At 42.5% G+C, this 17,139-nt stretch overlaps 1 protein-coding gene and 1 pseudogene across 4 annotated transcripts in view; one reads left to right on the top strand and one right to left on the bottom strand.

Moving 5' to 3' along the window:
• Positions 1-17,139, top strand: part of PRPSAP2 (phosphoribosyl pyrophosphate synthetase associated protein 2) — a 45,597-nt gene that overhangs the window by 16,057 nt on the left and 12,401 nt on the right. For all 4 annotated transcript variants that reach the window (XM_074320756.2, XM_074320755.2, XM_019753769.3 and 1 more), the window contains 4 exons: positions 1,971-2,143; positions 4,192-4,307; positions 9,201-9,256; positions 12,501-12,649. In XM_074320756.2, the coding sequence (XP_074176857.2) occupies positions 1,990-2,143; positions 4,192-4,307; positions 9,201-9,256; positions 12,501-12,649 (475 nt within the window). In that variant the 5' untranslated portion in view covers positions 1,971-1,989. The remainder of the gene's footprint in view (positions 1-1,970; positions 2,144-4,191; positions 4,308-9,200; positions 9,257-12,500; positions 12,650-17,139) is intronic.
• LOC141569106 (U2 spliceosomal RNA) lies at positions 4,354-4,496 on the bottom strand (annotated as a pseudogene).

Here is a 17,139-nt window from a genome sequence, read left to right as displayed (position 1 = left end):
CCCAGATGGGACACAGCAGGATGGTGAGAGATTTCATCACGCTACTCAGAATGGCGTGCAATTTAAAACTTAGGAATTGTTTATTTCTGGAGTTTTCCACTTAATATTTTCCAACCGTGGTTGACTGTGGGTAACAAACCACAGAAAGAGAAACAGAGAATGTGGGGGGGCGGGTGTTACTGTGTTGGAGTAGAGGTTCTTGGTGGTAATAGAACCCCCATTCACCCTTCCAACATCAGGGTGGGGAAATTGCAGAGCACAGAACAACTTATGCTGATTCTGGCTCTTCCGTGTTTCAGTCCTTTTATCTCCCCAGAAACAAGTGTGAGTCCATTTGGATAAATCAGAGAGGCTGTGTGTGTTACCCGAGGGGACAAGTAGGCAGAGAAGGCCAAATTGGACTTAGAATTCAGGACAGATGTGTGGCCCTGTAATCCTTCCCGTTTTCAAGTTCTTCTATTTCCTTTTGCTTATTTTTGTTTATTTCAACGCATTATTCCACCCCTGCCTTTTGTCAGTTTCTTATTCCTTGAGCCAAAACCATCTCCTTAATTCTCCTTCGTTTTGGAGTAGGAGTGGACAGCCAAGAAGTGGGGGTGAGAGGCAGGTCATGAAGGGGTTCTGGGAGCCACTATAGGGCCGTGGGCAAAATGGCAGACCGTTGCTAGATCTTGAGCAGTGGGCTGCATGATCTGACTTTCATTTTAATCTCTAGATGGATGCTGTGTGGACAGGGGACTTGGGGTGGGGGGTGGGCAGAGAGACCTGTGGTAGCAGTCTGTCACCGTCACCTGGTTGAGGGGCGAGAGTGGCAAGGCTCTAGTGCAGTGGTAGTGGAGTGAGACACAGCTTCCAGATAGGAGAGCAGCGAAGATGCCTCTGAGGTTTTTGTCGTGAATAAACGGAACAGTATTGCCATCAACACATGGCAAAGGTTTTATAATGAAGCAGGCTTTTGGGGGCAAAGAGCAGTTCAGCTGGAATATGTTAAGTTTTGAGATGTCTTAACAGACATTCAAGTGGAATGGTCAAGTAGCAGTTGAATTTGTCAGACTGGAGTTGAAAAGCTTGGACTGGAGCTATAAATTTGAGAGTCTCCAGCATTTATAAAATTAGATGAGAAGCCCAAGAGATGAGGGGAGATAGAAGAGGACAAGTGAATGAGTGTTAGGACAAGAAGTTGGGGAGAAGAGGAACCAGCAAAAGAAACCCCCTAGGGCAGGAGAACAGTTAGGGAGTCCTGGAACCAAGTGAGCCTGTGTAGCGGGTCAGCGGTGAGCAGCCATGTGTGGTGCTGCCGATGGGTCAGGAGAGAGAAGGACGGAGAATTGACGGTGTGATTCAGCCACGTGAAGGTCACTGATGACCTGGTTTGGAACATGTTGGGGAGAGAATGAGAGTCGATGAATTGGAGATAGCGCGTGTAGGCAACTCTCTTGAGGTGTATTACACAGGGGAGCAAAGAATGGGGCAGTGGGGAAAGTGGTCACCGGTTGTTGATTTTAATGGGAGAAATAACCGTGTTCATAGGCTGCTCGGTATGAGCCGTGGGAGTGTAGTGACAAGTTGATGATGGAGACAAGGGGGGAGAATTGCTAGGTCGGCAAGGGGGGGTGGGACTTAGTGTGTAATTGGAGGGCTGATTTTAGAGTAACTGTGGCGTGGGAAATCCACCTTTCACTGATGGCTGAGGGCAGGCAGGCTTGCAGGATGCAGATCGTGGGCTGGTGGGAGTCTGTGGAAACTCTGTTCCGAGTTCTCTCCATGACAAAGGAAGTAGGATCGTGGGCTGAGAGGGAATGTGGGTGAGCTGAGGGAGGCCTGAGAACAGAGGAATTGTTTCTTTTTTGCGCCTTGAGCCATAAGTCTTGTAGAGGCATGAGGAGCTCATTGCTGCCACTTTGTTGGAGCAGGGAGATTTTATCCGGTGTCTAACTTCCTCGCTGGGATTCCTGTCTCTTGGGTCGCAGGGACGTGAACACCACCATCATGGAGCTCCTGATTATGGTGTATGCGTGTAAGACCTCCTGTGCCAAAAGCATCATCGGCGTGATTCCCTATTTCCCGTACAGCAAACAGTGCAAGATGAGAAAAAGAGGCTCCATTGTTTCTAAATTGCTGGCTTCAATGATGTGCAAAGCTGGTAAGGATGGCAGACATTTGATAATTAATTGGGGCCTGGCAGTTTTATTTTCACCTTAGAAATTGTAAAGCATTGTTTTAACTAAATTAGAGCGCTGAACAGTTAAAAATAGCAATACAGCTTTTAAAGATAATGAGAAAGCAGTGCAGAGAATTCTCTCCTGTTCCCAACTCCTGAAAACACAAAGGTAACAAGAAACAACTTAGTTTTTCCTAAATCCTTTGTTTAAAAAATTATATTGAATTGACAAGTTATAATCATAGTAAGTCATTTTTAAAAGGGGAGAAGGCATCAGAACCAACTATTCTAACACAGCAACTATGTTTATTTTAGCCTCTTCCCTTTCCCAGGACAGATTGGGATATTTTGCAAACCGTATGTGTTATTTTGTGTTGTGCATTCTCACAAGTGTCTCCCACTTGTTTCTAAATTACCTTCAGAGGTGTTGTGGATATATATGAGAGCATGTGATGTGATTGTAGAAGGCATGTGTCAAGCATTGGCACAGACAAAAGGATCACAAAAGGAACACAGACACTTCCTATAGGATAAATTTTCTATTGTAGCATTTCAAAGAAGGCAAAAATAAAACAAAACTTGGTAAAACCCAACCCCAGCAACTTCACAAGCATACCCTATTGAAAACTCCATCGAACCTTCCAGAAAGGTTCTGTCTCTCTTCTAGCCTTGATCCTGGGCGGGTCATTAGGCTTACTTCCTGCTGTTTTAGGAAAGTTTTGCTTTTTAAAATTTTTCCAATTGCGTTTTCCTCATACTTTTATAGTGATCATTTCAAATATCCTTGAATGAGCCATGGATGACGGTTCTTCATTTTCTCCAATTGCAGGCCTGTGCAGTTTGTCTTAATAATTTAAGACAATGTTTGTCTTAATATGGTTTTGCTATGCCTATTCAGGAAAGTTCAAGGAGCTGTAACGTGCTGTAATATAATTATCAGAGATATTCCTTTGTTCCTATTATCTTTGCTGTTTTAAGACTTTAATTTGTCGTGAAAATCATGCATTTCTGTGTAAGAAAAACCATCCAGTCTTTCCCATCCGAGTAAGGAAAATTGCAGTTCCCTACCTCCTGCGTGTCTCATTTGCCACTCATACAGGACACTTCACTTCTGACGCTCCTGGTCACCAAATGTGTAGGAGTTTTCCCCTAAACCTAGCAATTCTCCATGACATCAGCTGGGTGTCCTATAAGGTAACTTTTTGACACTATCTACCTGGAGATAGTGTTGGATCCCACAGGTTAAGGGCTCAGCCCCACAAAACAGCGCTCTCTTTCAGATGCCAATCACAAGTTCAACTTGTCACCTGTCCTTTCTGACTCATTAGCTAGAAATTTGAGGTTCCCACCATCCCCTCCTTGGGTTAGATTAAGTTACTAGGGCAGCTCACAGAACTTAGGAAAACGGTTTACTTACCGTTTACCAGTTTATTACAAAAAGATAATAATGAAAGATACAGATGAACATCCAGATGGAAGAGATGTGTAGGGACAACATATGTGGGAAGAAGGGGCATGGAGCTCCCATGCCCTCTCGGGGAGCGCCACTCTCCCAGCACCTCCACCTGTTCACCCACCTGGAAGCTCTCTGAACCCCCCGTGCTATTGGGCTTTCACGGAGGCTTCCTCACATAGGCACGATCGACTCCATTTCCAGCCCCGCCTCACCTCTCTGGAGAAGTGGGGGGGATCATGGCTTGGTCTCCTGGTGACCAGCCCCACCCAGGAGCCACCCAGAGTCGCCTCATTAGAACAACAGATGCTCCTAGTGCTCTTATCACTTAGGAACTTAAACAAGGGTTTCAGGAGCCCTGTGCCAGGAAGTGGGGACAGATATATGTATCTATCTATATCAATATAGATATACATATTTTTTCTATTGTCTCACAATCTTGTACTAAAGTATCTGAGAAAGATGCTGAGTTTTTTTGATGAGACCAATTTTTTAATATCCTAGTTTATATTATACTTCATACAGTGCAACTGCTTGTTAAACTATTTATATGTTTGTGTCTGCTCTATTTTGAAAGGTCTAACTCATCTTATTACTATGGATTTACACCAGAAGGAAATTCAGGGCTTCTTCAATATTCCTGTTGATAATTTAAGAGCATCTCCCTTCTTACTACAGTATATTCAAGAAGAGGTGAGCTAGCTCAGACTTTCTTATTTCAACATTCTGTTTAAGGTTGAAAGACGTTTCTATTTCCTTGGGCTGTCCATAAAGGATTAAAACTTGATATACTCTGCTTAAAGTATTACTGACTTTATAAATGTAACTCAAGTGTATTTTAAAATTCTTCACTTGATCTTAGCCAAAAGGCCGAGAAGCGATTATTTTATTTTAAAATTCTTAATCTGCAATTTATTTCTTTTGCGAAGCTCTTAAGATTGCTTTTTGTTCTTTTGGACTCAGGTACCTAGAACTGGACTAGTCGTGATCATGACAACTCACTGCCATTGGTCCATGTATGGTCCTGGCCCGCTTTTATGTACCCACCTGTCCACCTTACCTCTCTGTCCATCCATCCATAGCAGTCACCATCCATGATCCTACTGCCCAGCAAGTCATCTAAGATCGTCATAGTAACTTCCATCCACTCTTGTGGTCCTTCGTTGCCCCATCCCCCTGCCTCCTCCCACCCGAGGGAACCATCATCCTGACTCTTGTTTCATCTTTCTCCCAATTTCCTTTTTATATCGTTTTATATCATTCAGATATATATGTTATTCAAAGACAAAAATAATATATGTATATATTAAAACTTTATAAAAAGGAATCAAACTGTAGTCTTTTGGGAATTTTTCACTTGACATTACATTGGTTAAGATTTGTCCATGTTGTGTGTCACAGTTCATCCATTTTGACTCCTGAGGATACTCACGGTGCAGCTGTCCTCACACACAGTTCATTCGTAAGGTTTTTGCTGTTGTCATGGTGCTCCTGTGAACATTCCTGTGTGTCTCCTGTGCTATGTAAGCAAAAGTGCATCTTGGTTGTACAAAGGTAGAATTGCCAGGTTGTATGGTGTGTGAGTGTTTAATTTGTTTCAAAGCAGTTATGCCAACTTAGGTCCCCACCAGCAATGAATTAGATATCCTGTGGATCCATCTTTGCTTCAATACTTACATTATCAAAATTAAAAATTTTTGCCAGTTGAATGGCCATGATATGAAATCTTGTCACTTGGATGGGTATCTCTCTCCGATGACTTAAGAAGTTGAACATCTCTTAAATGTTTCCTCTTTTGTGAAAAGGTGCTTAATGCTTTTTGTCTTCAGTGATTTTGTTTCTTTGTGAACTATAGGCATTCTTTTTTAAATTCTTGATTCTAGCCATATGTTAGTATTCGTTTCACATGTATCTCTCATTTTGTAACTTGTCTTTTAATGTTTTTTTTAGGGAGTCTGAATAAGCAGACATTAAAATTTTTCTCATTGAGGTGAAATTCACATACCATTTTAACACAAACAATGTAGTGGTTTTTAGTACTTTCACAATGTTGTGCACCCCTCCCCTCTATCTAGTTCTGAAACTTTTTCGTCACTCCAGAGGAATACTCATTAAGTAATCACTCCCCATTCCTCCTTTTCTCCAGCTCCTGGCAACCGCTAATCTGTGTTCTGTGTCTGTGGATTTGCCTATTCTGGATATTTCATATACACGGAATCCTACAATATGTGACCTTTTTTGTTTGGCTTCTTTCACTTAATGTAATGCTTTTGAGGTTCATCAACATTGTAGCATATATCAGGACTTCATCGGTCTGTACCAGGATTTTTAAAGGAAATTATGAAGAGGACTACATTTTCGTTGTGTATGGAGAAAGCCCATCTTATTTCATCAATGTTTAAAATAGGAACTTCTAGAGTTACCCTGTTTCTGATTAAGTTGCTTCCTCCTTCCCACCCCCCGTGTTCTTCTTAGTGTTTTTATATCAACCCACTCTCATTATCACAGAAAAGAGATATGGCAGGAAATAGAAAACCAGGGCCGAGGGTAGGGGATATAGCAAAGGCGTGTGGGGTGTAGAGCAATTTCTATGTGATTCCACAAGTGGCCCTACTGATGTCCCTTCATGGTTCAGGGGAAAGTTACCGCAGAGTGTGGAAGTCAACTTCCTTGACACATTGTGTGTTTTTCCCCTCCACTTGATAATGAGTAATCTTTTTCTAAAAAAATGAAATTCATGTTTGCAATGGTAGTGTAGGGAAATGCCTGTTTGTGTATAGTAGTTCTGACACCTGCTTTTCCTACACGAAACAGGATCAAGTAAGCCAACAGGTATGCCTTCAGATATAGACGTAATCCTCTGCAGAGGTAGCCCTTGTTACCAGCTCGCTTCGTGTCCTGTAGCCTTTCAGATCTTTCTCTTTGTATTTGCCTCCTTGTCTATATACACATAGCTGTAGATACTGATTTGTGGGTATTTTCTTTTTTGTTTTTAAATCAACATATCGTTTGCATTGTTCTGCAGCTTGTTCTTTCCTTTCCCATGCTGGTATCTGGAGTTCTTTCCATGCTAAGATACATAGGTTTACTTCTTTCGTTATAATTGCTACATAGTACGTGTTCCTGTTCCTTACTTTGGAACAGCGATGTCCAATAGACCTTTCTGTGATCTGAAAATGTTCTACCAGCCGTCCTGGCTGGTGACTGTTGAGTCTTTGAAATGTGCCTAGTGTGAGTGGAGAACTGAATCTTTCGTTTTATTTAAGTTGAATCAATTTAAATAGCTACATGTTTAGATGTTTAAAGCACAAGTTTAAAACAGCCAGTTTTTTCAACCATTTCCCTCTTGATTGGCTATTAGGTGGTTTTATTTTTTTCATTCTTTAATTTGAAATATTTTATTATATTTATTTTAAGTGATGCTGCATTGAAAATTCTTGTACTTACCTTTCTGAGTACTTCTGTGAGTATTTTTCTGAGATATATTAAGAAATAGAATTGCTTGATTGGAAAGTATACATTTTTAAGTTTTTAAATAGATACTGCAAAAATTGCAATTTTCTGAAAATTGAATATTAATAGATATCACAAAAATTGCAATTGTCTGAAGGGGCTGTATTAATTTACATTCCCAGTAGCAGTACCTATGATAGTACCTGCTTCCCCGTGCCCTTAATTTTGCCAATTTAATGAGTAAAACAATACTGCATTTATTTGAATTTTTTACTTCCCTGATTTCTAGTGTGATTGTCTTTTCATGTGGGTTTTTTGGGGGGGAGAAGGGACAGAATTTTCCCCATCTAAAATAATGTTTTACCTTTTTGCCATGGTTTTAGAATTTCAGCATGATGTGTGTGAGGTGGATCTTTTTCCCATTCATCTCAGTAGATGCTCAGTGAATCTCTTATTCTCTAGGAAGTTTTTTCCTTTAATTTGAGTATTTTATCTCTTCTATTTTTATTTTTTTCCCATTTTTTCCTTTTGGAACATATTATATGTTGAAAATTTTGAATATAGTTCCTATATTGTCTTAACTTTTTTTTCCCCCCAAATTTTGTGTTCTTATAAAGTGCATTGTGGTAAAATTTCTTGGCCTCATCTCCCATGTTCGTTCTTCAGCTGTGCGTATGACAGGTCAGCTACTGAGTATTTGGACAATAATCCCTTTCACCTCCTAGATTTCTCTTTGATTCTTTTTCATAACAACTTGTTCTTTCTATGCTTTTCTGTTTTAACTTTTGAGGAGAAAATTAGACTTGTTTTTGTTAAAAGAGTCCTTTCTTTTAAAGTCTCCTTTCATTTGCTTGATTAATTGTTTCCTGCTTTATTTCTTCTGTTGGCTGGGTTTGGTGCTGTTTGATGTTTGATGAGGCAAGAAAGTACATAAAACAGTTTAGAAAGACTTCTAGCGAAAATGCCTAAATGAAAGTATTTCTTGCTATTTTACTCACTGACAGTGTTGAATATATTAGGCTTTCATGTAAGGATATCTGATTCATGTGGTTAGCTGGATACATCTATAATAGAGCCTTGTTCAAATTAATCAGTTTTTTGTTTGTTTACTAAGTGTTCAGTGCTTCCTATGCATTAGGCATTGTACAAGGTCTAGCTGTTAAGTGCTGATATTAAAATTCTTTGATGTAGCATAATTATGAAAAAAGCATGGGGGATGTATTTGAATGAAATAATATAATTTAATGAATTGAAGTGATTGAATTTCTTTTTCTTCTTTTTTTTAAATTAAAGTTTATTGGGGTGACAATTTAGTCAAGTTACATAGATTTTAGATGTACATTTCTATAATACATCATCTGTATCTCACATTATGTGTTCACCACCCAGACAGAGTCAGTTCTCCTTCCATCGCCATATATTTGAACCCGTTTTTGATTAAATTTCAAGAACATAAAATGTTGAAAATATTGACAAGGTGAAGTCAGAAACAACAAACTATTGCTCAGCTTAAAAACAATTCTGTCTTCTAAACTTTCAGACGTTGATAATGGATATATCTTCAGTTATAATTGTCACTAGCACAGATCACTTCAAATGTTCAATTTTATTGACTCCAGAACAGACTGATATTTTAGTTATTTTTTAAGGGCTCTTAATATCTTTATAAAACAGGATTGGGTTGATTGTCCTTTAACAAATTGTTTTCCTCAGTATATAACTGAGATGTGTTAAGTCATTTGTTTGTTCTGCACTAATTTGGAATTTGACAATTGCCTTGGATTCAGATTGCATGGGTATCATTCCTGATCTATGAAATGACAACTTCCCGTTCTTTATACCACTTTGTCAGTATTTGCTGGGACGTAGATATGAGCCAATCACTGATTAGCCCTGCTTTTTCTATAAGAAGCGTGTGAGGCTCATAGCTTGATAATATTGTTTCCTAGGTAGGCATTTCTTCATTTTCCAAAGGAGAAATTTACTTTGAACGGTTCTCTTTTTGGGAAACTTTCAGTGGACCCGATGGCATTTTTTAGTCTGTTGCGATGTTCCTTTTTATGGATTGTTGAGTGTTGGTGTGAATAGCCTGTGGAGACATGGCAGTAATCCCTGATCTCTTGTCTGTCACAGATCCCGGATTACAGGAATGCTGTGATTGTGGCCAAATCTCCAGCCTCGGCCAAGAGGTAGGTGGGAGCTCACGATTGAGCTTCTTGGATTTACATCCAGCGATCACATCCCTAGTCAGAGTCCGCGTTCTGGTTCTACCTCAGCGGTTTCCACTGGTGTCTCTTACTTTTATTCTATGGGCTGATAGTTTAAAAGGTTGTCTGCCAACTCCATCTGCCAACTCCATTTATTAAGTGATGATTAATTTTCCTCTTTTTTTAAATTTGAACTCCGATCTGTGACCACCAGTCGTATTGCTTGACTAAAGCCCTGCGTGTCTTGGGAACCCCAACCTAGTGCTTTTCTCACTCCCACATTGGCGGCCGCTGATTGTCGATCTTCAAATCTGGCATTGAAAATACTAGCAAATATATTTCTTAATTGTTTACCATCTTTTATTCAAAGAACTCAGTAATTTATTAGCAGAATTGAATCCGTCTCAGAGGCCACTTATCGGTATGTGTTACAAGGTGACATTGTAGAAGCTAAAACACCCCAAGACATACAAATGCGGCAGTGCTGAGAGGCACAGGTGACCTGCAGTACCTGGTGTGTCAGTAGCACAGGACTTACAGTGGCATTTGGGTCGAGAGGGTTCCATATGCCAGTGTTTTCTGGAGAAGCCACTGCACCGAAGAGGGAAAGAACAAAATCAAATGTAGGAGTAAAGTCTTTTTCCCGGAAAAGCTCCTTTAAAATTATTTCCCACAATTGAATACCTTTGCTCACTGGATCACTTCTGAAAACAGTTTGGTTGATTTTTTAGAGCTAAATATATGCCTACCGTATGATCCAACCATTCTACTCTTAGCTATTTACCCAAGAGAAAGAAAGCATGAGTCCATATAGACATTTGTGCATGAATGTCCACAGCAGTTTTGTAATACGAGGCTGACAATTAAGTTCATGAACTTTGTTGGAACAATGTTACTAACCGTTTTTGATATCAGAGGGATTATTCATTATAAATTTGTACCAACTGGACAAACAGTTAACCAAGTTTACCATTTGGAAGTGCTGAAAAGGCTGCATGAAAATGTTAGACGACCTGAACTTTTCGCCAACAATTCATGGCTCTTGCATCACGACAATGCACCAGCTCACACGGCACTGTCTGTGCGGGAGTTTTTAGCCAGTAAACAAATAACTGTATTGGAACACCCTCCCTACTCACCTGATCTGGCCCCCAGTGACTTCTTTCTTTACCTGAAGATAAAGGAAATATTGAAAGGAAGACATTTTGATGACATTCAGGACATCAAGGGTAATACGACGACAGCTCTGATGGCCACTCCAGAAATAGTTCCAAAATTGCTTTGAAGGGTGGACTAGGTGCTGGCGTCCGTGCATAGCCTCCCAAGGGGAGTACTTTGAAGGTGACCATATTCAGCAATGACGTATGTAGCAATGTTTCTAGGATGAGTTGGTGAACTCAACTGTCTGACCTCGTATCTCAAAGCTGGAACCGCAAAAGTTCATGAACAAGCAGTGTAAAGGGACGGCCTGTCCTGTACAATACCCCGTGGGTGGCTCTCCAAAGCGTTATGCTGAGTGAGCGGAATAAGACAAAAGAGGACTGTACGCACTCTAACCCACTGATGAAACTCTAGCAAAGGCAGGACTAGGGTGACGCCAGCAGACCCCTGGCTGCCTGGTGCTAGAAGGAGCCATCACATGGGGTGCGAGGGGACGTCTGCAGTGACAAAGGCTTTCAGTGCTTTGCTTGTGCTGATGTTAGTACACATATATACATGACATCAGAGCTTATGAAATTGTATACTTTAAATATGTACATTTTACTCTATCTCAGTTATACCTTAATAAAACTTAAAAGATCGAGGCTTAACACTTAGTATTTAATGCACTTTGTCTCATGTGGTTGGTTCTCACTGTTAACACGTTGCGTACGGCCGGGTTTAAATCCCTCCTACCCCTCTGTTCCGGCAGGTTTTAAAAAGAAACTACTTTAAAATGCACTCTTCTCTTTAAAGCGTAAATGCTTCTATGTCATTTATTATTTTTCTATGGAATTTTTTAGGATTTACTCACCTATGATATTAGTAATCCCTCCTGGTGTGATACTGCAGAAAGCAGCTTCCTTTGTGCAGTGGGACACGGCAAAAATTGCATATGTACCGAGTTTCACTTCTCACTTTTTTTTTTTTTATACTGCTTTTCTTTTTTTTTTAAGATTTTATTGGGGAAGGGGAACAGGACTTTATTGGGGAACAATGGTCAAATTGTTGTCCTTTCAATCTTAGTTGTGGAGGGTTCTGTTCGGCTTCAAGTTGTTGTTCTTTCAGTCTTAGTTGTGGAGGGCGCAGCTCAGCTCCAGGTCCAGTTGCCGTTGCTAGTTGCAGGGGGCACAGCCCACCATCCCTTGAGGAAGTTGAACCGGCAACCTTGTGGTTGAGAGGACGCTCTCAAACCAACTGAGCCATCCGGGAGCTCAGCGGCAGCTCAGCTCAAGGTGCCGTGTTCAATCTTAGTTGCAGGGGGCGCTGCCCACCATCCCTTGCGGGACTCGAGGAATTGAACTGGCAACCTTGTGGTTGAGAGCCCACTGGCCCATGTGGGAATCAAACCGGCAGCCTTCGGAGTTAGGAGCACGGAGCTCTAACCGCCTGAGCCACAGGGCCGGCCCCTCACTTTTTTTGATGCACACACTTTACACACCCGTGTGTGATATTTTTTCTTTCCTCTTCCCACTATGGGCTCCAGATGATGCGTGGCCAAATCTCCTGAGAGCCTGGCTGGATTGTCTTCTTGGGGGCCCGCTGCGTAGGCACTTTCACAGCTGGTTCCCTGTCGCCACTCGTCTCACCTCCCTGTCTTGGCCTCTCATTGCTCTCTGCCCAATCTTTTGAAATTCTCGTTATCCGTCCTTAACGCATGGCTCAGATAAAACGAAGATTCTCGTGATCCGTACGCAACGTGTTAAGTAGAGAATTAGCAATTACGAAGGAGGAAACTGAGGCTTAGAGGAGGTGACCTGACTTACGCAGGCTCCCCCAGCTGGCTGAGTGCAGACCCTGCAGGGCCAGCTCTCCACCTATGGTGCCCACTGCCCGAGGGACATGTTTATCACATGGTGTCTCCACACTCTGTCCTGGAGTCTAAGACTCTGAGATTATTTTATTCTTTTTTTTGTTAATCTTCCACGAAACGACGTTTTATTTATGTTCTTTCAATGTTTCTCCCAGAGACATGAACAGAAAACAGGTGATGCGTCATTTTTGAACTGTCTTGTGTTCTCCCCAGGGCACAGTCTTTTGCTGAGCGCCTGCGACTGGGAATTGCCGTGATTCATGGAGAAGCTCAGGACGCCGAGTCTGACCTGGTAGATGGGCGGCATTCCCCTCCCATGGTCAGGAATGTGGCCGCCATCCACCCCAGCCTGGAGATCCCCAGTAAGTGTGCTGCCCCTCTTGTTGCTTTCCTCTTTGATTTTATTTTTCCCCCTTCTTTTGCCTCTCCCTCCTTCCACTCTGGTTCAAGCTGTTGTTTCTCAGTCTAGTTGAGTAGTGTTGCGGAAAAAGGGGCAAGGACCGAGAAACACAAGACGCGCTCCCAGAGGGCAAGGAGAACTCAGCTTTATTACACTACTGGGCCCAGTGGGATATTTCCCAAAGGACTGAGTACTGACGGGTCAGGGGCTTTATTTTATAGGGTCAGGCCTCCGGGTTGGGGGCGGGAATCTGGCCGGGGTGCCAGGGAGATCTGTCCCTAGCAGCTGTGATCCCTCAACTTTGTTTTGACAGGGAGGCCTCTAACTATGGTGCCTGCAGGAGACATCTCTGATAAGGTATGGGAGGAGGAGGGGGGACAGAGCTCTTAGGGGGAGCTTGCCGGAGATAGCTCCAATAAGGGGGAGCTTGAGGTCTTAGGCGGGGCCTGCAGGAAACACCGTCCCAACAGTAAGACACAGCTCCCTGGCCCCTGCTGGTATTATGAGCTTTGTGATCCCCTGCTGAGGCAGTCGGTCGCCAGTCGTTGGTCGGCCACTCACAGCAGCCCCGCGGCAGCCCACGCCAACCTCTGGCTGCTCACCGCAGCCCAGCTCCAGGGAGAGCTGTTGTTCACAGTCTTAGCTGTAGAGGGCGCAGCTCACTGACCCATGTGGGAATAAAACCCGCGACCTCTGCATTAGGAGCCTGGTGCTTCAACCACCTGAGCCACTGGGCCGGCCCACCTCTTTGATTTTAAAACTGACTTTTTTTCCCCCAAATATGAATTACCTCTTCTCTTTTTTTGTTTTTTAAGTTGGCAAAAACTGATTAATACCTTTCCTGGCGTTGTTGTAACAAGTGCACGTCTGTTGCTCTGGGGAGTGTAGAGCCTTTTCCAAGCAGTTTGTCTGATCACAGCAGAAACTATGAAAGTGCCCTGACTACTAGATTCAGTTGTGGCACATCAGGGAATTTCATTCATTAATTCAGTAATATATCCTGTAGTTTAACATAAAGAATGTTATTCACTGTAGTATTATTTTTATTGCAAAACACTAAAAAGTCTAAATGGTTTATCAGAAGGCAGGACTTAGTAAACTGTGTTGTCAGTACAACTAATTATACAGCCCTTTGAAACAAGATAATCTCTGGAATGCATGTGCAAAAGGCAGAACTGGAGAGTGTGTACCTATCTCTGTGCAAGGACCAGGAAGGGCTATGCAGGGTGAACAGCTGCTGTGCTGTGTGGTAGGAGTTATGTGGGAATTTGGTTTTGTTTTTAAGAAACTGCCCTCATGCTTTAATAACATCTTTTCAATTAAAAAAAAAAGCTGCCTTTGTTTGAGTCTGTTGGGGAGGAAACACTTTTCTTCTACCCTCTTTAATATTCAGTGCTCAGGGCCTGCAAGTGAAACCCGGCAAAAGGCAGATTAGCAAGAGAAAAGACAAATTTTAGGAGAAGGTTAGAATTTGCGGCTTATAAACCATTTTAATAGGGGAAGAAGAGAACAAATGACCTTTGGAAAGATAAGATGAGCCCTTAGGAGACTACGGAGAGTTGTTTGGGTGTGGTGCTGATTTCTGGAGTAGGTGATAAGAGTCAGTCTTCACTGGTTGTTCCTTCCTGGGAGGGGATATATGACAATTGAGTTCTGTGTGTGTGTGTGTGTGGGGGGGGGGTTCTGCTTTTAGGCAAATAAGGGGTTTCACAAACTCAAATGCCTTCAGCTCAAAATAATTTTTATGCCGCTGTGGGGTGTTTTGGACCCCTTCACATTCTTGTTTTGTCTCGGAGTTTGCTCATTTGTAAGTAGAGAAAATTTCAGAGAAAGAAATAGTGTGCTGGGTAGCCCTGAAGGAGCTGAGACTGCGGCTGGGCATGGCTGCGCATGGTGGACCTCGGTTAGCTGACGCGGAGACAGGAGGCATTGAGGCGTGGGTTAAAGCGGGTGCCAGGATGCTCTGGATGCTCTGGAGGCAGGGGCTGGGGTTTGTGCCTGGCGGTGCTGTGGTCCGGAAGGGCACCACCCGTAATACCAGGTGCTTAGAGCGAAGAGAGACGGATAAGGGAGCAATACTGTGCCGGAGCAGATGGGGGAGGACTTTGAGTGCCACTGAATATACTCACCTGGTAAAACGCTGCAGAAGCTCTGGAGCTGGGGGCAGTCAGTGAGGGGTGGGTGCGTTCAGACGTCCAGGCCCGCACCATGTTGGGATAGATTGCAGGGAACAGAGTCAAGAAATAGGGAGGCCAGATTTGGGAGGCTGACAAAGTTAAGCAAGTTCATGGTGGCAGGGCTTTGATGTCACAGGCTGGGCTGTGTTACCTGTGGCTCCTCCCCACTGGAATGGGGTGAGTGGGAAGGATGTGAAAACTATCGCGTGAAAGATCTCATTAATCTTTGTATTGATTACATGTTAAAATGGTATCCGATACATTGGATTAAGTAAAATACCTTATTAAAAATAATCTCACCAGTTTCTTTGTGCTTTTGCAGTGTGGCTATTACAATTTAAAATTACATGTGGCCTACATTTGCGGTTTAGCTACATCGCTGCTGTGGGTGGGGGTGGCGTGTCCGAGTCCAAAGCTCTTCTCTTCTAGTTCTTCCACTTGCAATGGGGTCTAAAGAGGAGGGAGAGCTGGGGATGGAGCCAGGTTCAGGATTGTTAGTCACGCTTTCCGCTCATTGGTGGGTGTGTGCTTGTGCTACCAGGCTGCTGGCACTCAGGCCTATGGCTGGCCTCCCCTTCAGGAAGCCCTATGAGGGCCCATTGGCCCCTGGGTGGCACGAGCCATTTCCCTGAGCACAGCGGCAAGGACGTTCCTGTTTGGGGGTTTTGCAGGCTGTGTTCAAAACCTGCCAGCAAGCTTTAGATGCACCAGCTCCTTTGTAACTTTCAGGCATTAGCTTTAAGTGTGGTCCTAGCTAGTCATTCCTGGACTGCAGAAACAGAACTCTTGTTTTCCCATCTGAAAACGAGGGGACAGACTGGGTGATACTAAGTTCTAACATTCCTTTATCTACTTATGCGCCCTTTATGTTTCAGCTTGCTTCATTCACGATTTTCATTTTAATTATAATGTTTTCATGTTTACATTTGACTCAAGTAGTGATAAATAGAGGACTTTTGGGAGAATATACCAGAATTTTAATTTCACAGATCGTACATATTGAACTCTTCTGCACATTTTATGGCTTGACACCCTGTATATAATGCTTGTTTAAGTTAATAGCAAATATTAAGGGAAAAGAAGGCATTAGTCGTATGGCATCTCAGATATATATTTTGAGATTTTGATTATGTCAAAGCATTTTCACATTTATCATTAGATTTTAAAAATTATTTTGTATCCTCTGGTTTCTTAAGTTGAAAAATGCCAAATAAAAAAGAAAACTAAAAATACTTTTTCAGAATATAAACACATAATTATTCAAGACATTATAATACATAAAAGTTAGCAGAAAATAATAATCTGTGCTTAATCCACTGAATCAGTACTTAGGGAGCCTCTTCAGTTTTTTCCTTTCTGTTTTCCCGGAGCTGCGATCCATACTGATGCCATAACTGCGCATGTCGCCGTCTTCTCCCAGCTTTACAACGTCTTTCAAAGTCGTTAACACTTTTGTAAACAGCATTCATAATGGCTGTCTAGTATCCCATCTTCTGGGTGTGGCTTAGTTTGCCCAACCGGTGCGTAGCTGCAGATCTGTGTTTTCTCCTAGTCTTTGCCAGTATAATGCTGCGGTGAACATACGTGGATAAAAAACTTTTTTCATACTTCGGCTTATTTCATATAAGTTTCTAAAAGTGAGATGAATGAGTCAAAGGTATGACTGTTTATATGGCTCTTTGTCACACTGATTTCCTACAGGGCTATCCCATTGTACTCTTTCACCAGCATAGAGGTCAAGAGCTTGGGAAAAGGAGTGTTGAAAATGTAAAAAATTACTTCAATGTTGGGATTTATCTTGCTTTGTTTGGCTGTACATTTCGGTCCCCTCCCCCACACACCAACCTAGGTTCACATATGGCATTTAGTTGTGTTTAGTCTCTTTAAATCTAGAGCGGTGGTTCTCAGCTAGCCAGGGGTAGTATGGCTTTTGTCCCCTAGAAGACATTTCCGACTGTCACAACTGAGGTGGTTGCTCCTGGCATCTAGTGAGTAGAGGCCAAGAATGCTGCTAAACGTCCTGCCACACAAGGGACAGCTCTCACAACAAAGACTTATGTGGCCCAGAGTGTCCGTGGTGCCAAGGTGGAGACCCAGAGCAGTCCTTGTAATTTGTTTCCCTTAGTGACATTGACTTTTTTAAAAAGTTGAAGTGAGAGACACATGGCACAGAATTAACAATTTCCGAGTGTACGGCTCACTGGCACAGTGTGCATTCACAGTGTTGCACTGTCTGCCGTTCGTTTCTAGTCTTTTTTTTCCTTTCTGACTTTTC

The sequence above is a fragment of the Rhinolophus sinicus genome, chromosome 12, assembly GCF_057876585.1.
Source record: "Rhinolophus sinicus isolate RSI-liver-muscle chromosome 12, RSI-T2T, whole genome shotgun sequence".
Lineage (NCBI taxonomy): Eukaryota > Metazoa > Chordata > Mammalia > Chiroptera > Rhinolophidae > Rhinolophus > Rhinolophus sinicus.
Note: the sequence above shows the minus strand (reverse complement) of the source record. Positions and strands in the feature narration are given on the sequence as shown.